Source organism: Aythya ferina (assembly GCF_964211825.1).
Source record: "Aythya ferina genome assembly, chromosome: 6".
Lineage (NCBI taxonomy): Eukaryota > Metazoa > Chordata > Aves > Anseriformes > Anatidae > Aythya > Aythya ferina.
This window is the reverse complement of record NC_140303.1, coordinates 30591207-30616013: the sequence shown is the minus strand read 5'-3', so window position 1 is coordinate 30616013 and position 24807 is coordinate 30591207. Positions and strand designations below refer to the sequence as shown.

The window sequence follows — 24807 nt, the reverse complement described above, 5'->3', positions numbered from 1 at the left end:
TTGGTAGCTTTATTTTTTTTATGGATATTGATATTATAATATGGGAAATATAATTTAGATAATTTAGTTTGGATTGTTCATTGCATGTTTTAGGACTTCTGTCCATCTTTCTTATATAGTAAATACATGTTCTGTTTTTAGATCCTGCTGTAGGCATCTCTTAGTGCATCTACTGTTTGCTCTGAGAGATAGTCACGGTTGTTCTTCTCCTCCACTGTCCCTAAGCAAGGCATGGAATTAGCCTTTCTCTTACAATTATAAACTTTTTCTGAATTCCACATTTACCAGCTGTTTTTTCATTTCTTTCCCAGAAGTATTTATTTTATAAGTAATGGTGTCTCCAAAACCAACATTTAGAGAAATGTTAAAGAAATAATGGAGCTACACCATGCAGAAATGTAGATGGTAAAAGGAAACTCCAGAGGTAATCTAGACTGTGATACGCCCAGACTGTGCCTGACAGATGTTTATCAAATCTGTTCTTACAAAGTTCAGTGATAGCAACTACATAACTTCCTGGGGTAGCTTGGCTATCTGAAATATCTAGGAGACCCCAGAAATCTGAGATAGCAAGGCTATCTGAAAATCTAACCAAGAAATTTGTTGCTGCAAACTAAGCCTGTTACTTTTTCCTTTCCTCGGATATACATCTCTTTTTAACAAAAGACGTATACCTCTGTAATCAGTTGTTTAGCCCCTGGTAGTCATCTTTAGCAGATGAAATAACTCTCTCAACCTCTTCCATATATCATTGTTTAAAAGCTTCTAATTTTTATGTTGCTTTTCTCTGGACCTTTTTAAATATAATGAGGTCTATTTTAAAGACATTAGTTTAGCATAAACCAGTATGTACTTTATAGATACTAAGGCTGTTTATCATGTGGCTTTTATTCCTGCAATATTTAATGCCCTATCTACCAAGAGCATGATGCACATCTGACTCAAGAGAGAGACTTATTTCAGTGGAGTTGTCCTCAGTGATGAAAAGAAGCATATATAAAAATCTTAATTAGATTATGCCTCCCAAAATACAAATATAGAAAAATATAGAGAATACAAGGAAAACAGAGCTCATTAAACTTAGTAGTGACTAAGTTGCTGGAAAAGTAAGTTCCGTAAATGTGAATCTTGCTTGACATGTTCCTCTGTCCTCACATGTTACCTGAGCTTCTGATTCACTTTTAACTGAGGAGATCTCCCACATCATTCCTGGAGATAATCAAGTTTTTGCAGATTATCAGTAATACTTTCAGAAGCATGCAGAAATGGGTATGAAGACAGCACAAAGGCTTTTGAAATTGTGCAGAACAGGTTGGAGCTCAAGTTCTCTGCATATTATTATAAACTGATGCAACTGAATTGAGAAAAGCTGCGGTAAGGAACTCTGCATGCAGTTAAAAGGTTTTTTTTCTACAGAAGCTGACACAAGCTGCTTACGAGGTTTATCATACCCAAAAGATAGACTAATCTGTAATACAAATAACATCCCTGGATATTGTAATTTACAGGAACTGTTTGCAATGTTACTGTGAAAAACCATTGCTACTTGTATGCAGATGTAGAAATGTTTTCGCATAAATCTAAACCCACCTTCTCAGTGAGGGAGAAAGTTGAGATAATCCACGTGTGAGATTTTGCCAGCTGGGGAAAGAAGGAAAAACTACACTTTGGCTGCATGCTTAATGGGCAAATTTATCTGATTTGAATTATACAAAATAATAGGTTCGTTCTATTCAAGTCTCATCCCAGACCCACCCCCCTTTTCCAGCCCTAGGGGAGGGAGCGTTAAATAATGGTCTGTGTAAACTGATGCTCATGCAGTAAGAGTTTGGAGAAGTGCTGCTTGTACAAGTTAAAGCAGGCAGCGAGGAAAGCAACCACATAACAAGCCGCTGCGGGAACAAAGTGGACCTTCCTGAAATTAAGCCATGTCTTTCCTCACGAGAGTTTTGACAACGGCATGCAAGCAGCCACTTGAATGGGAGAGGACTTACTTCTACCAGGAGCTTTTTGCCTGCGGCTTTCACCAGCTGCCCAAGCTTTCCAGCAGCCCATCGCTGGAGGTTTCGGACAAGTCGCCGGGGGCGGCAGCCAACAAAGCCCCGGGGCCGGAGGCGGGCTCGGGGGGCGCAGGGGGGCTGCTGGAGCCCCCCAGGCAGCGGCTCGGCAGGGTGAAGAGCCTGCAGGAAATGCCGGGACCCAACACCCTCTACAACCTTTACGAGTTCTTCTGGAAGGACGGCTTCGGCCGCATTCATGAGATCCAGGTACAGCCGAGTTGGAGATTTCGTAGATTTTAGTCCCGCCGGGGGTTACTTCGGCTTTTCTCCTCACAAAAACGTTGCTCAATCCCCGAGCTCGCAGCACCGCGCTCCTGTTATGAAAGAGCCGGGGCCAGGAGGAGCCCCATTCAATCTCCGCGTCCCTTCAGATGGAGGTTTAGCGGTTTTGTCTCGGCCAAGCACGGGGCTTTCAGCCGGGCGGGCATTCCCTGAGGAGCCCCCCCCTTCCCCTTGTGCGTGTAGCGCGTACCCCCGCTCCTGGAGCTTTCTTTTCATCTTTATGCGTGTAGGTGACTGGCTTAAACTCTTCGGGGAAGAAATAAAGAAAAAAAAATAAAAAAACGGGATTTTTTGAACCGGGCTGCTTCACGCACTCGCAAATTACCTATTTGCGGGCATTCCTCGCCTTTCGGACCGCAGCACCCCACTGAGGCGGGGGCAGCCCCAGTCGCGCTGAGGCACCTCAGCTCCCTCAGGCAGCGGGGGCGAGCTCCCTGACGGCGCTCCCTCGCCGTGGCCAGAGACCATTTTGTCTCCCCGGCCTCCCCTTGTATAAATACACCCCGCAGGACCAGGACCGGGTCCTCTCTCCCTCCCCTCAGCGGGAGGCGGGCGGTTTGAAACCTCCCCGGAGCCGGGGGGGCGCCAACGGTCGCGGGGAGGCGGGAAGCGGGGCGCGGTGTGATGGCGGCCGGGCAGCGACCCCCGGGGAGCGGGGATGGCCCCAGCCGCCCTGCCCCGGCCCTGCTGAGGGAGCGGGGTGTGTGGAGGGGGGAAAAAGGCAGGAAATTGGGCGCTGGGGGAGGTAATAAGTTCCTCGGGTTTGGCTGGCTTTGTTGTAGTTATCACTGAGATAAATTAGACTAGATTTAGATCACTTTCTATCTAAAAAGTGTCAGGCTGCACGGTGTTTGGTGTGCCCTGTGTGATGGCGGCCAACCTCTATATTGCTGCTGATGAATTATTTGTCTGACTTAATTACTTCCTAACGGGTACATGCAGATAAACTGCTCTTTCTAATTGCTAAAGTGTTTTCCTACACTATATTTCTTACATTATGGTGTTTCATTACTGCTCTGTTAGCACACAGAATTTGCAAGGCACTCGCCATAGTATTGTAACACTAAAATCCTACCTTGTACACCGAATTCAAGGCTTCCTTGAGATAAGTACACAAGTCAACACACTGAAAATTATTCCAACTATTAGAAAGAATGTAAGAAGAGGTAAAGAGTGTGCTTTTCACTACCGCTAGCTGAATAAGAAATTTTCTTCTTAAGTGAACATTATTCATAGAAAGAAAAGCGGGAGAAAGGACAAAGAGGAGTTGTAACACAACACTAGTTTTTATTCTATTTAGAGTCTCCAAAATCACTTTGCAAATCACGGCTGGCCTGTTTGCAAACATGCTGGATGCAAGCAGGCATTAGCCGGCTTAATAACAGTCTGTTAAATTTAACAATACAGTGCACATCAGGAATGAATTAATCTGAAACCCTTTGGTAACCAGCACAGCTACTTAAACGATGTCCTTTGGCGCATACAAGCACTCGTACGCTATATGCAGAAGGGGTGGGGAAGCCGGGTGTTTTTCACAAAGGCGATTCTGTTCTCGGTAACATGATTCCAGTTAGTCCTGGCCAAAGCAGTAATGCCTACAGCAATTATGACGAAGGAAAGGTATTTTTAATTTGTTGAGGGTCGCATCTCATGTCTCTGTACGAGTATAAAGAAAAGAAAAGTGAGGGGAAAGGGTTTTGATGCTGACAGTTTGGATTTATGATGTGTGAAATGGTGTGAGAATGGTATGAGACATTCAAGTCTAATATTTGTAAGGTCTGGAATAAGGGAAAGAAAATCTATGTTGTGACAGAAAATATGGAAAAGAAATTCCAGGCATTTCTTTAAACATCAAGTTGATACAGTGATCACCATTCTGCTGAAAACTCCAGAAGTCCTCATCAATTTCTGTTTTAAAACTGACATATGTTGGATTGACTCCATTGACAGTTTACTTTCTGGTAAATTTTATCATCCCTACATGATAAATTTCTTACCATGAGTGGATAAAAACAGTCAGTTCCATAAATAACAAATCTGTTGAACTTCTTTTTGCGGGATTGGTGATCTGTATCCCCCTCACGCCACTGCGTTTTCCTTACAGCACTTATCTCCCACCACAAGCTTGCATTAAAGCCTCTTGGTCTCTAAATCTCTTCAGTATTTCTTAAAATACCTCTGGGGCAAGAGCTGCTTTGGGAATGTTTTTTCATCACCCATTGGTCTGCATGTGATGTTTGGTTAGCAGGAGACAAGCAGAAATAGTAATGGTTGAGTTCCCGCTGCTGCATATCCCTTGTCAGGGTGACAGATGTATATGTATCGTTTGAATCCAGATGCTGGTTGTTGAAAATGGGAGAATGTAGTTGTAGGAGACCTTTAACTGTGTTTAAACTTGGCTGAAATTGGCCAATGTGTTCTGAAAGTGGTCAAGTGGAGACTGTCAGACACCACAATTGCACAACCCTTGTTTTATTTGGAAAGTAGGTAAGAATAATTATGTTTTAATAAGCGCTTGGTACTGTATGGTAAAGAGCAATTCATATGTCTTAAATTTACTGTTGGCAATTAAATGTTTCATCTCTGATTAAAACATATCTCATAAATTAATCTTGGGTCAACACTAGATTTTCACTAGCTTAGTTGTATCAAACTTGTTTGATTTATAACAAACATGACTGCAAGCAGATGCCTTTAGGTTAGATGCAAGTAACATGTCAAATTTGGTCTATTTAAATTATTTTGCTACTTTAAAGAGAAATAAAACCTTTAAGACCTTAAACTGTTTTAAATCTAAAGTCCTAATAATAAATTTTAACAACTCCTTTGCAGACTCTTTTTCCAAACATGATGATGAACCTCTACTCCAAGTGAATTCCTGGGAGTTGTTTTGTTTGACAACAATATTGTAATTAAATTTATTTAAAATAATCAGTGAGATTTCCTCAGACAGTGACACATCACTTAATTTTTAATTGCCTGTTGCTTGCCTCTGTCTTGAATCATACAATTTGTGGATCAGTTGGCCACTAAACAAACCTCACTGCAGGAATAACACTTCAACTTTTCCTTCCTTTTTCAGAATTAATGTATGGCTTTCTCCAAAGTTTGCCATTGATGAATGTGTCCTAAAATGTACTTTTTTCACTATCATCATCCTAGGTTAGATGTAAGAAACTATACACTTTTTTTTTGTTTTTGGCAAGAATAAACTGGTAGAGTAAGTCTGTTTACAGAAGACATTGCAAGTAAGTTATTATACATCTGTGTTATACTTTCAGATTCACCCTATTTACCTCCTTGTTTTCCTTTTTTTTTTTTTTTTTTTTTCCCCTGACATTCTTTCGTACTTGATCTGAAGATGCGTGTGCTTTTAAGTGCCCCAAGCCCTTTGATTTTCTCGGTATTTACTTTCACTGGCACTTTTGCACCTTAGAGGTTTGGGTATTTTCAGTCAGGGGTCCTGAACAGCGTGACCCCTCTGTTTTCCTGCTGAACACTTCACAGTAACACTTCAATGCTTTCCTGTGACATTTCAAACCATTCCTTGATGGGAAAAGCGGGAATTGAGTTCTAGATGCAATACACTAATTCTCTGTGTGACAAATTGTCAGTTTCCTTTTCTGTTGATTTTCCTTAGTAATACTTTACTTCTGTTTCTCTTTGTTGGTGATATTGTAGCAAAAACACACTCAGGAATATGGAAAGATCTTCAAGTCTCACTTTGGTCCCCAGTTTGTTGTATCCATTGCAGATCGAGATATGGTTGCTCAAGTCCTCCGGGCAGAAGGTAGAGCACCACAAAGAGCTAACATGGAATCATGGCAGGAATACAGAGACTTGCGAGGAAGAGCAACGGGACTTATTTCTGCGTAAGTGGTGTTATCCCTTCATTTTCTGTTTTATTGTAAAACTAGTGATTTTTCTGAAGGACTGTACCGGTCCTCTGGGAATTCATTCTCTTCTGCATGGAGATATTTGTATGTTTAGTATGGGGAGGAGGAGGATATCAATTTATAGTGAATTGTCTATTCTGCTGTAAATTTTAAAAGGATTGGTAACGATGCATAGTTTGAATGAAGAATGAGCTACCTCACATTAAAACATTCTTGGGGACTGATTATCTGGAAGCAGTATATAAGAGCAGGGCTTACTAGCTTTGGCATAACACTGCACAAATACGATGTTTTGATCTGCTTCAGATCCAGATGACTGCAACAAGTTGGAAGTGTGTTGTGTGGACTTACTGACTTGGGTTCACCTTAACTTTATTGTTCACCAAAGTGTTCTCTCACTAGATCAATGCAGAGAAGTCACTGTATCATAAATTTATACTGTAGTGCATCCCCATGCAGATGTATCTTTGTGTATGGCTGATTGTAGAAGTCATCTAGCTTTAAAGCTTGCATAAACTGACAGTGCATATGTGGGTGTGGTTATTTGCCAACAGGAACTGCTCACAGTCAGCACTGACATAGGTTGTTTATTTAGAGGGAAACTGATTTCCTGAGTAATGGCCAGTTTATTTCTTTAATGGTGGCACTTCAGCTTCAAATCTTAAGCTGCGCTGCAGAATCAAACAAGCAGTTCCTTGATGTTTTGTGTGAGGAAAACTGAAATCAAGAGAGACCCAGAAAGTGTCTGTTAAAGAGATTAAATTTTGCTGCTGGCCAGTAAGTTTCAGTACCTTTTAGTAGCATTATTCCAGGAGAAAGAAAAAAAAATCATGGGAAATACATTGCAATTCAGAATAAATTCATTAAAGACAGTTGCCTGTCTTCATGAGAAATTGCAAGTTATCCCTGGAGCCACAGTTCCCAACCGTTCTGCTTGTATCAAGCAGGCAGATGCTACAATTCAGAACTCTAGTCTTCAACAAAAAGATTTCAAAATATACCTAAAGGAGACTTTAGCTGTAAATAGTTTCTCAAAGCTCAGTCTACTGTCTTATTTCTTTGTAGATTTAGAATTAACATAACTAAAAGTGATTTATCAATAATGGGATTTACAATAGTAGCTTAAATTTTTGATTTGTCAGATCTGGATGTGACACCCACCTTTGACAATTAAGTACCAATTCTAACCAAAAGCAAGTTTGCAAACTATTCATTCAAATAGTTATTTAAAGTAATTTTAGTGAGAAAATTGTGTAAATCTAAATTTCTTATGTTAAGTATTGCTAAAACTAATTTAGAGGCACTTGTTAAGTTCAGAACACTGAGTTGACAAATTCTGTCACCCAAAGATTGCCTTCAGATATATAGACATGTTGCAACACTGAATTCTAATGTGAACATGCAATAAATATGAAATGAAAATGTAGGAGCATAATACCGAGTATACGGTATCATAACTCCATTATTGTCATTTCACTACTTAATTTTTCATCTCAATAATATAAGTAGTTGTCATTTCAGAGCTCTCCTTGAACTAGTGATTGTTAAGAACAGTTGTGTATAGAAATTAATATTTTTTTCTAGGGAGGGGGAACAATGGCTAAAAATGCGAAGTGTACTGAGGCAAAAAATTCTGAAACCCCAAGATGTGGCTGTTTACTCTGGAGGAGTCAATGAAGTTATCACAGATTTAATTAAAAGAATCCACACCCTCAGAAATCAAGAGGATGATGGGGAAACAGTGACCAATGTTAACAACCTTTTCTTCAAGTATTCAATGGAAGGTAGGTCTGAGCTGTACAACATCTGTGGCGAAAATTAATGTAAAATGATGTGCTTATGTTTAGGTAATTTTGTCATAAATGACTTTTACCCCATTGTGATTAATCTGAAATGGTAAGCTTGACAGTTTGCATTTGGATACCTTCCTACTGAAGGCAGTGGCTATCGGTAGAATTCCTTTGTAGACTTCAAACAGATGATACTTTGTAATAAGGGACAATTACTGTGTAAATGCTGACAAATAGGCAAAATGTACGGTCAGGGCCCTGACCAGTTTCAATATTCCATGTTTCTATATAAATTTCTCAAGAATAAGAGTGTTAACCTTCTAATCGTTTGTTTTCTAAGACATGTTAACAGTCTACTGGACAATTTCCAGATAAGCAATCACTATTTAAATTCTGTTCATAGTATGTTGTGGGAAAAGATAGTGCTTTTCCCTGCCTACAACACACCAAGTGTGAGATGGTAATGCTTGCCTTAAAATCACCTGGCACTGGCTACCATTAATGAAGGAATGTTGTGCTAGATGGAACTCCAGCCTTAGCTAGTGTAGGATTTCCTGTGTTCTTATAGAGATCTAATGGTGATATGCATTCACACATTCCTTTGACTGGCTTCATACTGCCTGATGCTGTTAATATATAGTACCTTTTAAAAATACAGGCACTCTTTGCTGACAGACATCCGAATAACTTCAGTTTTGCAAAAACTTCAAAATTGCTCACCTATGAAGATGCTGCATCAAATGGCTGTCTGTTTGGCAAACTAATCTGAGTCTGTTCTACGTTATTAATGTCTAAAAATCACATTCAACTAAGTTACAAATTTTATGGAATTTTAAACTCTGAGCTTATGGATTCACTCTAACTGGCAAGTTAAATTCTTCACATTCTTTTAGCTTTTATTTATAACTCGTGCCTGGCACTCATTTATATCCTGTATCAACTGCATTTTTGATCAACTCACTGTCAACTGTTCAGAGAACCAGTGTGTTAGATTTTTTGAAAAGTCTATCTAAACAATAAAAGAATGCATAAGAACTGGCAGTTGCTGAAAGATGTGCAAGAGAAATAAAAGACACATGAAAATGAAGGTCTGCTCTGCTTCTCTTGGAATTCCTGTCTTCTCATGCTGAACATTACTGACATAGTAGCCACGGTCTTTCTGTGATGTTTAGCTAGGATTTTTATTTTTTTAATGTTTTCAATTTTTATCTACTCACAGCTGCAGTGGTAGTAACAAAGCTTATGGAAGTTAGAATAATTAAGATTATGATTATGTTAGAATTTTAATTCCTCACCTTATTAATATCTGTATATGGAAGTGTATACCAAATTCTTTGATCTCGTATGTGCAGGTGTGGCAACTATTCTGTATGAATGCCGGTTGGGCTGCCTGGAAAACAACATCCCACAGCAGACTGTTGAATATATTGAGGCTCTGGAGTTGATGTTTAGTATGTTTAAGACCACTATGTATGCAGGTGCTATTCCCAAATGGCTTCGTCCTCTTATTCCAAAACCCTGGAAAGAGTTCTGCAGATCCTGGGATGGACTCTTCAAATTTAGTAAGATTTAGTAGTAGAAAAGTTCTGCTGTTTTCCTGCAGGTTCTTTGTGTGCTTGAACCGGACTTACTGTATTTCTCATCTCAAATTATTAGGAGGCATTGCAGCAGAAGAGATGCTGTGATAATGAAACAAAACCCCACCTGAAATATTAACTAATGGTCAGAGTAATAATTTAATTAAACTCACTATGAAGTTTAAATATACACATACAAACACAGAAGTTGATGTAGAGATATAGCACTGTACTGCAGTATCTTTTTTAAAATAAAGCATTTTATACTACTTTATGAATCAGCCTTCAGTCATCTGAGTAAAAAGGAGGAGTTATCTTTGATATATATACATATATTTAATATTCTGGAGTATTTCAAAGGTCTGAACTTTCCCTGTCTAATTTTAGGAAACTGCATGCATCTTTGTATTTATTTTATTAACACTATTTGTCTAGGTAGGTCTGTGTAGGTCTTTTTCAGAGCAAATTCTTAAGTTTCTTATTTTTTTTAATCTGCCTATATGTATTGATTTGTACCTACACAAAGCATTAGGGAATCTGTTTAATGCTGGTATAGTTGTGTTTTCTGCAAAACACGTGCTTTTTTACACTGCCACTTTTAAATTATTTCCCATGTAGAAGTTCTCTCTTTCCCTTTTGTGGGTTAAAAACAAGAGCAGACTTCAGTTAAAAGTAGGTGAAAAACTGTTCTTGAGGGATTTGTTCCGTTTGAAACTTGTTATGCTACTTCTTTATTTAATTCCTCTGTGAAAAAAGGAATTAAATGGTAAATATCACTGTGATGTGTGTAGTTGTGGAGGATTCAAAAAGGAGTATGTCGATTCTAGTTCTTTTTGTAAGCTCATTCTGAGAGACATTCACTTTCAGAAGAGTTTTCACCTTTGAAGCACTTGTTTCACTGAAAATGTTTGCAGTCACAAAGGTATAAATGGGACTGTGGGTAAAATTATTCAAAAGAAAATACCATTCACTGAAGTTTTTCCATTTTTGTTATTACTTGATGCTCCTCATCTTTGTCTTCAGTGCGATTCAGTTCGGTGGCTTTGACCTCCTGGTTGCCGCTAACATCTTGTAACAGCTGCTGTGTGCTGACTTGCAGCACGCTCTGCACAGGTCACCACTTCTTGCAGAGTCATCAGAAAACAAGCCAGGTGGGCGTAAAACTCGACCTTGAGCTTCCTTCGCTTCCAGTCAGAATCTACAGCCTCTTGTGTCCTCTCCTCATGCTCAGTGGTCTCGTGCTGCGAGTCACCAAGGTTCCTATCGGCTTAGTCTTTCCCTATCATGAGTACCCAATGACCTACACCACCGCGCTTTAATTTTTTCCCTGAGAAAATAGATTTAAAATATTTTATGTGTTCGTGGCTATGTAGTATAGCATAACGGAGAAGTGGAACTGAAGTTACTGAATAGAACCAGCTGAAAAATAGAAATGGAGGCCTAACAATTTTTTTGAATCCCAAAGGTCAAATCCATGTCGACAACAAATTGAAGGCTATTCAGTCTCAACTGGAACAAGGAGAAGAAGTGAATGGTGGGCTACTTACATACCTCCTAGTGAGTAAGGAGCTTACTTTGGAGGAGATTTATGCCAATATGACTGAAATGCTGCTGGCAGGAGTGGACACAGTAAGCTTGTTATCATTTTTATTGAGCACAGTTGTTTTGTAAATCAAATCACAGTACCATTCACAGCTACCTTTGTGAGTGCAGGAGGGATGTGTGTATTGTTTTTAAAGACTTAATTTCTGACACATTTAAGTCATGATATCTTTTATATGATAGAAAATAACTTGCTACACTGTCTAATCTCCCTACTGGAACGAAGTCAGTAGTAAATCAACGGGGACGCATGTTTTGGATCCGGTGTATCTGCTGCAGTTAGGATGGGGGCCACAGGCATAGGCTTGGCATGAGTTCACTCTACCTCTACTTGGGATGGCAACAGTCAGCCAGTCTGAGGCAAAGAGTCATGGTGATGGGGCTCAGTGTTAATTAAACTGGAGTACGAGGTATGTTACCCCTAGGGAAACATTTCAAGTGTGCCAAGCTAGACCAAATGATGCATTTGTCATCCAGAAAAATGTAAAAGCCATGTATATATCTTCCCTTTTTCTCAGTCCTGTTACATGGAATCAGTGCAGCTTAGCATTGACTGCAGCAAGGCAATCAGAAGAACAAGAAAATAAGAATTACTGTATTGTATATGCTATATATATGGATTTAGAGTATCAGTAAACAGTGTTACTATAAGTGAATGTAAACTTTTTTATTTAATAGTGCATTATGTAGGACTGTGTTTAATAATCTTAAAGTAAAAATGATTAAGTAAAAAGTATCTTTAAAGTGTTGTTTGTTTTTTTTTAAAAAAAAAAAAAACTCTTGATAATTGAATACAGATTTATTTTTTTTTAATTTAAGAAAAGTCTGCAAGGTTTCTAAGGAAAACAAAACAAAACAAAATGGTAATACTTTTGAGTTCCAAAGTAAGGAGCATATGTAAAGCTTATATGCTAAAGATCATTCTGTTGGTTAAATATTCCACGGGCTTATGAGTTTAGACAGCTTTTTGTTGTTTGGCTCTTAAGTAAAGCACAGTTATTCTTCCTATTCATTTTCTAATCTTTCAGACCTTTAATTTTCCATTTTTAGTGTGACAAAGTTTTCATTAAGTTATAAGGACAGTGTTCAAGTTCATGCCAATGAGTTTTTCTTTCCATTTGACGCAGCTTTCTCAGCTGGCAACAATTTTGTAAGAGTATGGCACTTGTGATTTCCTCATTTCCCAGCACAAGACAGAAATAGAGGAAACCTTTTTTTTCTCCTTCTGCTGTCATTTCAGATCTCATTTTATCACAGAAAATGAAGGAGGCTTGGAGGGTTATAAAAGCTTTCAACAAAATTGTAAGACAGCTTTTGGCTACAAAGCATTTTGTCTGTCCCTGGAAAAGTGCTAATTTTTAAGAGGTTATGAAGGAGCTGGGAACCAGGGAAGAAACACTGTTTACATCACAGGAAGTTTTGTATGCAGTTGGCAAAACTGCTGGCTCCTCTGAGCTCTGAGAGGAATAGGGCAGGGTTGTATTTAGCAGGGGGCAACCACTCGATATTACAAGAAGAAGAAAATAAAGCTTCTGAGAATTACTTCTAGCACTGTACCCCAGTTTGAACATGATATAAAAGGTCACCATCATGATGAATTTGCATTCTAAATTGCTCTTAAATGCAAGCCCCAAATAAGACATTTCCAGATTTATTTGTTTTTAAACCCATACCCATACAATCTGATCTTCTCACCAATGAGTGAGAAGCTAAAAATGAAACTGTTTACTGCTAAGAATGTGAAACTGGTTGTCTATCTTCATTATGCAAGTAGAAAAACAAACACATTTTCAATTATTCAGGAAAATTAAGGTATAGTTTACAATCTGTCTTAAATGCTGTAAGATGCTAAGAACAACACAGGTTGCTGTTTAGTGTGTTTATGTTTTTGTATTGTTTATGTAGTTTTGTTTGCATTTGCTTTTTCTGTTACTTTCTCAGTGAAATATTAAAAAGTATCAGCATGGATTGTTTTAATATATGGAGGATATTTGGGCAGAAAAGGGCTGAAGGAGGAGATAGTGGAGTCTGACAACATCGCATTGAATCCAGATGTTAATCATTACCAGTCAGTTTTATAACCATAAACATAAAACACATAGGGGAAAACTTTGCTTTTCTTGGCTTGAAATTGTTTTTAATCTACTCTTGTTGGACTTCATGATGATGGTAGTGGTTTCTCCCTTAGACTTCTTTTACTTTGTCCTGGGCGACATACTTGTTGGCAAAGCACCCTGAGGTTCAACAACGTGTCTATGAAGAAATAGTCAATAACCTGGGAAAAGACCAAGTTCCTGTTGCTCTTGATGTCCCCAAATTGCCTTTGATTAGAGCTGTGCTGAAAGAAACCCTGAGGTAAGGGTTTTTGTAATCGTTAATTAAAAAAAAAAATCCATTTGGTTGTGATGAGTCTTGAGTCAAGGCTAATGTTTATATTTAATATTTATTATTTGCTCCTTCTGTTTTTGCTTACTGTAACAGTATTGTGCCCAAGGATATCCAGGGAATGAAATAAGATAGTTTATATAATGCTTTTTAAGCATGGTAAAATTAGTGTCACATATTTAGGACGTCTGTTAAGGGAGGTAATTAAAAGCTTGATTTTGGCCTTTTAAATATTAGTCAGTATAAAGGACTGTAATAACCTAGTCTTCTCCACTCCCCACACTATGAAGTGGTACTTCTCTTTTTCATTTTAAGCTTCTTTACTTAAATTGAAGGCATGTGATGTGCTTTTTTTTTTTTTTTTTTATGTTTATACTAAATGTTCATAGTGAGGTGAGAGGAGTAAGAGGGTGTTAAAGAAGGCATCAAGAAGCATTTTTCATCTCTCTGTAGTGTTAAAAAAAAAAAAAAAATCTCCAGCTTGACCAACTGATTGCATGCTTGTACATGTATAATGCAAATAAGCATATAGACCAAATAGCTCAACCTCCAGTTACTAGTTTATATACTTCTCTCGGGTATTAATGATATTCTCACAAATGCTTCAAGGTCTTTTTATCTCCCATCTAATCTGTACACTCTAAAGAACCTTTACGCTCTGAATGCATGTTAGATTGGAAACTAAACTTTTTATGTTGAGTTAGTTATTACTCGTGAAATTCTCTTCAATATTTGTCTCTAGGTTATACCCAGTATTGCCAGGAAATGGAAGAGTGACCCAGAAAGATTTGATTGTTGGAGGATACTTGATACCTAAAGGGGTAGGTTCTGTTGCAGTTTTCTGGAGAGAGCAGGATTTACTTTTTGTATCTGAGATGTAATCACTTGCAACATATTTACACTTCACTGATTTCAAAAGATTTCACCAACCTAGAACATTAGGACAAAAATGTTATAACAATACCCACTTTTTTAATTATTATTATTTTAATAGGTTTGGTTCCTCACCTGCTAATCAACCTTGTGGCTTGTTCTCGATATTCTTGAGGGTGGAATCTGTTGAAAACATTTCTGTGCAATGTTAGAATTTTTATTAAAAAAAAAAAAAGTATGAATTTCATTATTTTTGCCAGTTTTTCTAGTTCTTTGCCTATTAATTCCCTTCTTAGAAACTGATTTTCTTTTAAAAATATGGATATTTCCTTTTATTGTTCAAATATTACACAGAGAACAAGGTAGAACTGTGTAGCTCTTTCAGTTGACTACACAGTTCCCTTTTACTTCTGTGTTGGAGCAACACTGCTTTGAAACATTCAGGATTCTTAATATGATTATATAATTAAGTATTCTTTTTCTCTTTTCCTTAGAATTTTTTTGGAAACATCACGTTTATCATTTTTTTTTTTTCTGAAGTGTTTTTTTAATGATCTTCCATTATTTATTTTTCCATTATCCTGTGTCTCTTCCCCTTCTCTCATAATAACTTTTTGAGACAATTCCCAGTTCCTGTGACTTTTGCTCCAATCTCCTTCCTCATTGATCTTCTCTATTATTTTTTTTCCCCTGCAATTACTCAAAGAGACTTAATTTTTATAACATTAAAGTGACAAAAGTATATATATATATATATTATATATATATATATATATTGTGTGTGTGTGTGTGTATGTGTGTATTGGAGTTAGATAAGTATAAATAAAATTTATTTCTTTAGACACAGCTGGCACTCTGTCATTATGCTACTTCATACAGTGAAGAGAATTTCCCAATGGCAAATGAGTTTCGACCTGAGCGGTGGCTGAGGAAAGATAATTTGGACAGAGTAGACAATTTTGGTTCCATCCCCTTTGGTTACGGCATTCGAAGTTGTATTGGAAAAAGAATTGCAGAACTGGAAATTCATCTTGCACTGATTCAGGTTAGAAATGTATGACAACATTAGAAGAAGAAAAATGTTTTGGTATGATTTTTTTCTATGTATACAATTTCTGGATATCTTATTGTGCACAAAAACATTGTTTTGGAGTGTTGTCTAGCATGCTCATTCTGCAAAGGCTTAAAAAATTGAAAATAATCATGCTTGAAGAGTGGCATACTAGTTAAACTGCATTGCAGAAGAAAAAAACTTTATAATCCAAATGAAGTAAGACTAAAGGTAAGATTATTAAGGAAATGTATGGATTTAGTACAGAAGGTTTTTATAAGCCTTCTTTAACATATATTGGGATGGTTACCTGCTCAGTTACAGTATTTTATATACAAAGAACTCAATAAATAAGAAGAAGTGAATGTTTTTTATATCCTTGTTCTGACCATTGTGTTATGATAAATAGTGAAATTAAATTCTCGTGGTTTGTTTTTTTTTTTTTTCCTATTTTCTGTGGTTATTCTTTTTCCTTCTAATTTTACTTTATTATCATTTCATATATAGCTACACATATACTTACATAAGTAAATAGTACATATTAATATATATTGTTTTCCATTGTTTCACGACCTAAAGCTTTCCCAACAGCTGCTCCAGTTTTTATCATTTACAAGGCTCCCTTTAACTCAAATACTGAAATGGGATTGTGCTGTCGAAACTCAAGGATTCGGAAACTATATATAGTTACTTAACTATAACTGTATTTAGCCGCATTTTATCTATTCAAAGCAAAACTTGATTAAATTTGCCTTTAAATTTCCTTAAGTAAGCACCTAAAGCAATCTTTAAACAATTAGCAACTGTCTTTCAGAACTCAGAGTGAGATAGCTCTCAGGGGACTAAATAAAGCAAACATCGTTGCCTTTTTTTTTGAAGAGGAGGATCAAGGAAGTAATAGAGATCCTGCTTTTGTTTTCTGGGAAGAAATTGAAACAAAATACTATACAGTTCATTTACAAGCACCAAGACATTTAAGCATTTTAAAAATAGTAGTATACAAAACATGGAGCTGATTGATGAGAAGTTGTCAGACCAGTCTCGTTTCTTTCTTTGATTTGATTACTTATCTAATGTCACGAATATAGAAGGAATCATGCCTTCTGACTTCAGGAAGTATTTTTCACATGTCCTATTCTAACAATTAATAAAACTATTTCCAGATGAAAGTACCTATAAAATGCATGCAGAGCTGTTTTTGTTTGTTTGTTTGTTTTTTTCAGGTACCTGAAGTTTTCTGTCTTCAGCTTCAAACAGTGGTGGGCTAGAACCTCTTGAAGTTTGTTTTAGCCCACCATTTCTATGATTTATGTTTGCAACTGAACCACAGATTAGAGTGGTTCTATTCAGGAAGGGATCTTGTATCTGTTTCCTTGCCTTATTATGATTATTTCACTTGGTACACTGGATAGTCCTGTTTCATGTTTGTTTTTGCATCTGCCCAGGAGGATAAATGCATGCAATGGAATTGAGGCTAACTTATTTGTTTGTTTTATAATTGTACATATTCATTTATAGTCAAGAAATTGAAATCAAAAGTACGTAGAGGCTTGAAAGCTCACAAAGTTTGAAAGAGACCTTCATTTCTTTGATAGTTCAGAGTGATAGCTCAACTTTTTTTTTTTTTTTTTTTTTTTTTCCCCTCTGTGTGGGAATCACAGCACTCAGTAGAACAGAAGACATAAATTGACAACAGAATTTTTGTTTGTGATGGTCTCTTATATTTTCTTTTCTGAAGTCTTCATCTAATCTTCATCCATATTTTTGCAGCTTTCCTAATACTTGTCTTATTTGTCTTTATAGTTGCTTCAGAATTTTGAAATCAAAGTTTCTCCCAAAACTGAACCAGTTCGTGCCAAAACCCATGGACTTTTGACACCTGGAGACTCCATCAATGTGAGATTTTCTGACAGAAAGTGAGACTCAGATGTTTTGGAAATACTTGTGTGTTTTTTCTGGAAACAGGATTGTATCTTACGGATGTTTGATCATGTGTGTTCTCTGGTTTGTACTTACTTGGCAAAATGATCAAGTATTATGCTCTGCCTTAGACCCAGCAGAACATAAGAGAAGTTACCTCTCCTATAATAGACAATTACATGCTAAAAGCATGAAGGTACATGCTAAAATAATTCCTCCTTGCACTGAAATTATCTATTTTTCCTTATTTCAAGCTGCAACAACACATGCATTGAAAAACACAAAGTGAAATTTAGACATTTTGGTGTCATTCAGTGGTTTTATTACACTGCTTTGTCATAAAAGTCAATTACTTATGTGAGTCTGTTTGAGAGCAAGAGGATTACTCTATGGTATATGCACATTAGCTGCATTTTATGAATTTGCGTTCTGGTTTCGTGTCCTCTAGTGTGCATTTTAAAAATTTCCACATAACATTGAAATTGAGATCATTTTTCTCTTGTCTGTAAAAATATTTATACTGCATATATTTAATGATATGGAAAGTAGTGACTGAAGAAAATACAATTTGTCAATTTGCCTAGACTCAAAATTCAGAGCAATTTACAATTTATCCAAATGTAATCCCCATAAAAAGATTCCAAATGATTAAAAAAAAAAATCTTAAGAGTTTAAATGTCATATTGTAGAGTCATGAACCTAGACATTGTTATTGTCACCAAAGCAAAAGCTGAGTGGAACAGCACAAGCCACTTTCAATGTTCTAGCTAACATTATGCCAAAACCAAGTGTAAATAATAAAAATGATGAATTTGTTACATTTTTATCATTTAATTAAAATACTGCTATTAACTATATTCATAGTTCCTCAACAATAAGAACTGAAAACTTCACATGTAGTTCCCATAGGCAGGAGCACAGTTGCCTTCTGTAGGATGGAAGTGTGGTTATAGAAATATTTGGATGTTCTACTTTTTTTGTTGTTTGTTTTTTCTAGTGTCTAATACAAAGAGGGGATACCAGAAAGATGTTGGTTGTGTTTTTTTTTGGCTTTATTTTTCATGTGATGACTAACAAAAGTCTCTTGCATGAGACTTAAGTCTTTAGATAACTTTAGTATCACTGTACACTAATGTTACATTCTCATTTTTGAGAGAAACCTTATACATTGGGACCATGTTACGCCTTGAACAACACTCAAACCTGCATATCCTAACACGATATTATCTATGTGATAATGTATAGGTAACCGTTTACATGTCAGGCAGGCTTTGACTGTTGTTTGTGAGGTAGTTTACATACTGATAATGATAAAGTTTCAGACATATGTAGAGTTAGAAAAAGTTGTGCAACTCAATATTTAAAATTACATTTTTCTTTTCTTATCTAGCTATAATACGTCAAAGATAAGTTATGAGTGAAATAATACACTTTAATTAAAATGGTACACATGAAATTCTATGTAGCTAGCGCATTTTTAATGTTTTGGTTACTTTTTGTAGTGCCTTTTCAAAGTCTTGACAAAAGAAAAAAAATCCTCTTCTTCCTATGGTTCTCTTATATAAAATAATACTAAACAATACTCATCTGTAGGAAGATAAAATGTTTACATGACTTTAAAATGTTAGTCCTGTATTGAGTATATACTTCTACTACAGGAAAAGCAGGTAATCTGTGGAGGGTTTTTTCTTGAATGAGCTGGCCTTCTGATGCTGTTTTCCAGGAATTCACATTATACCCATTTATTTTCTGTCCCACTGTCATTTTCAATCCTAAGTAGAATAAAGAGTTGTATCTGCTGAAGCAAGTTGACATCCAATAGGAGTTTTTTTTTTGTTGTTTGTTTGTTTGTTTGTTTTCTCTCCAGAGGTCTGTTCAAGTCCGTGGATTGAGTATTTGATTAAACAACTCTACCAGTTTTTGTTGACCTTAGGACCAAAGGCCCAAGCCCCAAATCCAAATATTGATTCTTTAGAGGGCCTTCTTTTTGCATTGTCACAGCATCTTTAGAAGCTCCAGCCATTGCTATGTTGCAGTACATTTTCTACTTGATGCCAATTCCTAAATAATAGATCACTGTGGAAGAGGGAAGAGACATTCTCAAATGCTCTTTAAAGGATTTGAACCTTTACATGAATACAGTAAACCTGTGTTTTGTTTTAACAAAATTTTGTTTTAATAGAACATGTAAGTTGTCTTTTACACATAATAAAGTATTTATACAGAAATTACAAGTCCTGTTTCTCATTTTAATTGCTACTTATAATTGTATTTTTCTTTAGTGTCCTAAAGTTTCTGACTTGTTGGATAGAACTGGAAGGTTCACTACTGCATGGGAAATTACTTGCTTGGCTAGAAAAGATGGGGATTAATACAAGAATTAAAGGTGTGCAGTGACCCAGTTGAAGGAGAGAAAATATCATTAAGAGTACTGTCATCATGGAGGAAAGTTGCTGGCAAAGTTACCTAAACACTCTGGTACTAATTCTAATGTCATGCTTTTATTAATGATAATTTATTAATGCATAGGAGAGTATAAATGATATAAAGATTAAAGTCAGAAAGTGTGGGGGGAAAATGAAAAACAGAACCTAGAGCATAGTAATAAAGATAAGATGGAATCTGATAAAAAATCTATTTAGGGAATAAAAATAACTGATTTTGGGGAGCTCACTAGTTGAAAAAGAAGTGTATAGAGGAAGACCTATGACTATAAATTGCAAGTGCTTTGGAATAATGAAAATTACACCCTAGAATGTATCTGATGACCATATCTGGTAGAGATTAGGGAAGAATAGGTGAGACCGCATACGTAGTGCTGTGTACAGTTTGGTTATGTGTTCAGGAATGGAGTTTGATTTGAACAGGTGAGGCAGCTACTAAGTTTATCAAAATGTTTTTATAGAACGTTTCTATGGGTGGTGAAAGCGTTTATATCTACAATGCCTTTTACTTTGCTTGCCTGTGACTTAAGCAAACCAGAAGTTTGCAGAGCCAGCACTGACACATCTGAAAGCTATGTCACCACGGGCTTAGCAGAACTTGCTTCTGTGGACACATGGCTGTGCTAGCTTAATTACACACTTGCCAGTTAGATTAGGTAGGAGGGAAAGGTAAATGGATGTCTACAAGAAACTAAATATATCCTCAACAAAATACTCATGTGGTCAATCTAGAAAGGTGAATATTGAGAGAGGAGATAAATGTTCTCTTCAAATATGTTCAAATTAAGGTGTTTACTCCTTAAGGTAGAGGACAATGCTGCCCAAAACAAGCATCACCAGCTAGTAATGAGTAAACTGATGTAGAAGGTTTCAAGCCATCAGGAGAATGAGAGGCTCGAATAAATTTACTGTGAGAAATGATATGGGGGAAAAAATGAAATTAAAGATAGAACATGGTCAAAAGAATTATATAAAGCGATTCTCTGGTTGTAAATCTTGCAAAATGAACTCTGGTCAACTCTTCTATCTTGTATTCTGTTGTGATCTTCTGCTTGAATAATGATTGTGGTTGCATATTTTTTAAAGTTTTTTTAAATCAATGCTAATTGTACGAGTTTACAAAGTAGTAGTGACTGTAAGTATTTTGAAGAACATAGCCACACAGCCACATACCAACAGTTACAGAATTTGAAAAGAACTAACGCAGAAACATCAAGATTCAGATACTAAAGACTCGAGGTGTAATTAGAAGTATCTTGCTCTTTGGGTACTTTGGAGTGAAGGAGGGAAAGCAAAGGCTTTGGTGTATGCACACAGTCAAGAAAACTTTAAGGGTTCATGAAAGCATTGCAATTGGATGTTAAGAAACATAAAATTCCCTTTTTAAATGAATGTATGTGCTTTTTAAGAGTTCCTCCTTTTTTCTTAATGCTAATCCATACAATCAAAACTAGAATTGCTGTATTCAGTCAGTCTATTCTTTGTTTTGTTATTACTCTGTTGTAGGTACTTAGGTCTGGAGGCAATCTATGTCGAAGTAGTCACAACTACAGCAAAATTGTATTCCAGTGGTGAATGAAACTGAAGAGCTCCTTAAGTACCCAGCGTTGATATGGCTGTGAAGATGGAGAGTAGCAAGCCTAGCAGCTGTGAGCATGGAGAAGTGGGCACTGGGGGTGTGTTGGGAGCTAGACAGAAGAGTTGTGCTGCTGTGCACAGGACTGGGAAGGGGAGTAGGAGGGCCAAACAGAGTGCAAGCTTTGGGACCATACCAAGTAGATAATCTGTGGAAGTGAATATGAGATCAAAGCCAAGGAACTGTAGAGGTCAGCTGGGGACTGTTTGTATGATGGGGGAGGATGAGAGAAATGAAACAAGGCAAGAGAGCAGTTTGGACACCTGATGTGTTTAATATTTTACACTAAATATAGTAAATAAAGTTAGACAGAAGGTGTGAACAGTAAATATTTTAAAACCAGATATACATATATATGTATGTATGCAAAGAGACACAAAATATTTTTATCCTCTGTGATTATTGCACAGTCATATCTTTTGCTCTTTCAATAAGTACTTACTAACAGAACTTGCAGATGTGCATATGTCTGATTATTTCCCATAGTTTATTGATGTTTATTCTGAATTAAAAAACAAACCCTACAACAGCAACGACAAGAAAAAAAACAACTTATACATGTATGTCATGCAGCTATTTTAAAAATAATTTTATCTGAGAGTTTCCCCTATATTCTCTAAAATGTAATTTTCCTCAAAGCACCGAAAATCCTATGCTGTTTTTTGTACCACTAGATGGTGCTGCCTTTCTAGTGTTCCTTAGTAAAAGTCAGTGATTGTATATCTAAGAAAAAATAGACATAACTAAAAGCTATGTACTTAATATATATAAGTGTAACAAAATTCCTTTATCTTCAAGAACCTGTTTGACAGGGACTCCCAGGCATTCTATATGTAAATGTGTGTGTGTGCTCAATTTGTGTTCATTTTTGTATATACTGGCTTAAAATAGGAGTTTACAAACAACTAGTAGGATGGTATATTCAAAGATTCATGAAGGCCTCCTCAGAGAAATCCCAGCCTGTGCAGTCCTGTCGGCCTTCTGCTGAGGTTTGTCTTTAACAGAGTTTGCTAATGATTAATTTTTGACAATCAACCTGTTACCATGCAAAATTTGAATTAAAGACAGGCCCTGCTTTGAAGAGATTACAGTCTAGATGAGATAAGAGTAAAGAGGGCAGGAAATAATTAAGGGGGATACTTTGCATTATTCTGGGCTCCATTGTAAATTTCAGTCCTGCATTGCAGTAAACAGTGGGTCTTTTGACACCATTTAAAGGGTATTGTACCAATCTGCAATGTTTGAAACCAAACATTTGCTGCCAAGTATTTATCTAGTTGGGAAACAGTTAAATTGAAGTGCAAGCTCTCACAATCAGCCCACTCTGCTCAGATGAAAGGGAGGCTAGAATCAGGGATTTTGGAAGGAAGTGTCTAAGGGCTAAACAATTCCAAGAGAATATTTGCTGCAGTTGAGTTTCAGGATAAGATCTACTTTTCACATTTTAGTGTTTCAAATCTGCCAAATACAGAATTTGCGTCTAAATTAGAGGCTGACAGATATGATCACCTTGTTCAGATTGCATTTTCTCTATATTTTTTGAGAGTAACAAATGAAAAGCTTGAAAATGTGAATGAAACATTTTTCATAAAGGCAAAACCTTGTGTACTTTCCCGTATGCAGGACATGAGCTACAGAATTGCCCAGCTTTGTTCAGGTTAACCATTATTTGTCCAAAAAGCAACTTGCTCAGCCCATGCTCTTCAAGAGCCACTGAGTAATAGTAGGATTTCTAGGATATATTTAATGAAAGATAAAATTCTTTATCTGCAAAATGCAGATAAAGGGTTTGCATTCAGGTTGCTGCTTGTCAGCTGAACTACCGAACATTTGTGGGGGCTCTTAGACTCTGTCATATGAAAAGCAAACCAAGTAACCCAAAATAAAAGGTGCATCATCATGATCCAGGAATGTGCATGTAGGCAATTAACAAACTGACTTATGTGCATTATCTTAATTATTTGTCTGAATATCAGCATTTATAGGAAATTTGTAGTTTAAAGTGTAGGCTGGAACATAGATTTGAAAAGGTATAGTAATATGAGATAAAGCAACGTTCTTATGGAAATATTTCATACAGGACATGAAAAAAAAATCATATAAAAGCAAGCAACTGCTACAATTGGTCTGAAAAATAACATCATGTGTTGTCTTTCCCAATAGCAAGTATTGATGGTCTTAAAATTAGAAAGCATGCCAAAATACAAAGGTCATTTTTTGAAATGTTTATGGGAAATGTCAAAGAACTGCAGATAGAGAACATGACTAACATGCTAAAGGAATTATTGATGGAGAAATGTATAATATATCAACACTGAGACATCCTCAATTACAGTAATCTAAAATACAGTAATCCTAAACAAACCAACAAAAAATGGTTTATCTAGAGTGAAAGAAATTGTAACATGGAAAATATAGCATATACAATTAAGTGGAACATGTGTAATGTTGATTAAAGATACTAATTTAGTAGCTAGGGAAATTTTTGACCTGGATTTAAGGGAAGCAGATAAGAAAGGATGCTTAGGAACTTTCATGAAGTAAGTTTTGAAGTCGTATCTTAAGATTTCAGTCACGTTTACTTTAGCAGCTAGCTTCCCTTTGGCAAGTGGTTGTCAGCTCTTTGTTTTTCTAACTGAATTAGTGCTTACCTATTTTACAATTGCAGGTATAGACAAAGAGATATATATTTTTTTTAATCTTGTTTAAATAAGTTTCATTTACTCTCAGTAGCTCAATGGTCTTTATCTCCTAAATGCAGACAGGGGCAACCACTTGTATTTGCATGAAGATTCCAAAATATTGCAAAGATAGTCTTATCCCAGATGGAGAAAGGAAGCATTAACTCTAGATGATCAGAGAATAGAAAAGGTAAGTAGGGAATTGGTTACGCATATCTGGAAGGGCTTGGTTAAAAAAATCTTCATCTAAGATACTGCTGAAAAGGCAATCAAAGGCAATCAATGCCTCAGTATGACATTTATAGATGCTTTTACGTTATCACACAAATTCGCAGATACTAAAAGGCATGAAAATCATGACAACTCTATCAAACACCAGTTCTTTTCAGATGAAGCTGTATGACATACCATTCTTTTTGCACAGAATGTGAGCACCAAATTCATCTAAGAAATAATCACAGAATCGTTAAGGTTGGAAAAGACCTCCAAGATCATCTGGTCCAACTGTCCCCCTGCCACCAATATTACCCACTAAACCATGTCCCTAAGTACCACATCCAACCTTTCTTTAAAGGTTGGATCATCCTAGGGACTGTGACTCATTTACAAG

General features: G+C 36.5%; 1 protein-coding gene across 3 annotated transcripts; it reads left to right on the top strand.

The window, feature by feature from the left end:
- Positions 1 to 1632: 1632 nt before the first annotated feature.
- On the top strand, positions 1633 to 19572 carry CYP27C1 (cytochrome P450 family 27 subfamily C member 1). Of its 3 annotated transcripts, none has more exons than XM_084524077.1 (9): positions 1633 to 2267; positions 6024 to 6214; positions 7823 to 8022; positions 9381 to 9590; positions 11071 to 11234; positions 13396 to 13562; positions 14335 to 14413; positions 15307 to 15510; positions 17320 to 19572. In XM_084524077.1, exons 1-9 carry the CDS (start codon positions 1929 to 1931, stop codon positions 17434 to 17436), a joined length of 1671 nt encoding a protein of 556 aa, XP_084380203.1. In that variant the 5' UTR covers positions 1633 to 1928; the 3' UTR covers positions 17437 to 19572. The 3 variants fall into 3 exon arrangements, with proteins under 3 accessions (XP_084380203.1, XP_084380205.1, XP_084380204.1); XM_084524079.1 differs by having other exon boundaries at positions 2153 to 2267; positions 6097 to 6214; XM_084524078.1 differs by lacking the exon at positions 1633 to 2267 and adding an exon at positions 4812 to 4829.
- Positions 19573 to 24807: the final 5235 nt, after the last annotated feature.

Excerpts from the sequence above, each read along its gene's own strand:
- CYP27C1 (XM_084524077.1), top strand. The coding sequence starts at position 1,929 with ATGTCTTTCCTCACGAGAGTTTTGACAACGGCATGCAAGCAGCCACTT. Across the intron at positions 2,268-6,023 it reads GCCGCATTCATGAGATCCAG|CAAAAACACACTCAGGAATA; the intron begins GTACAGCCGAGT and ends GTGATATTGTAG. Across the intron at positions 13,563-14,334 it reads GTGCTGAAAGAAACCCTGAG|GTTATACCCAGTATTGCCAG; the intron begins GTAAGGGTTTTT and ends ATTTGTCTCTAG.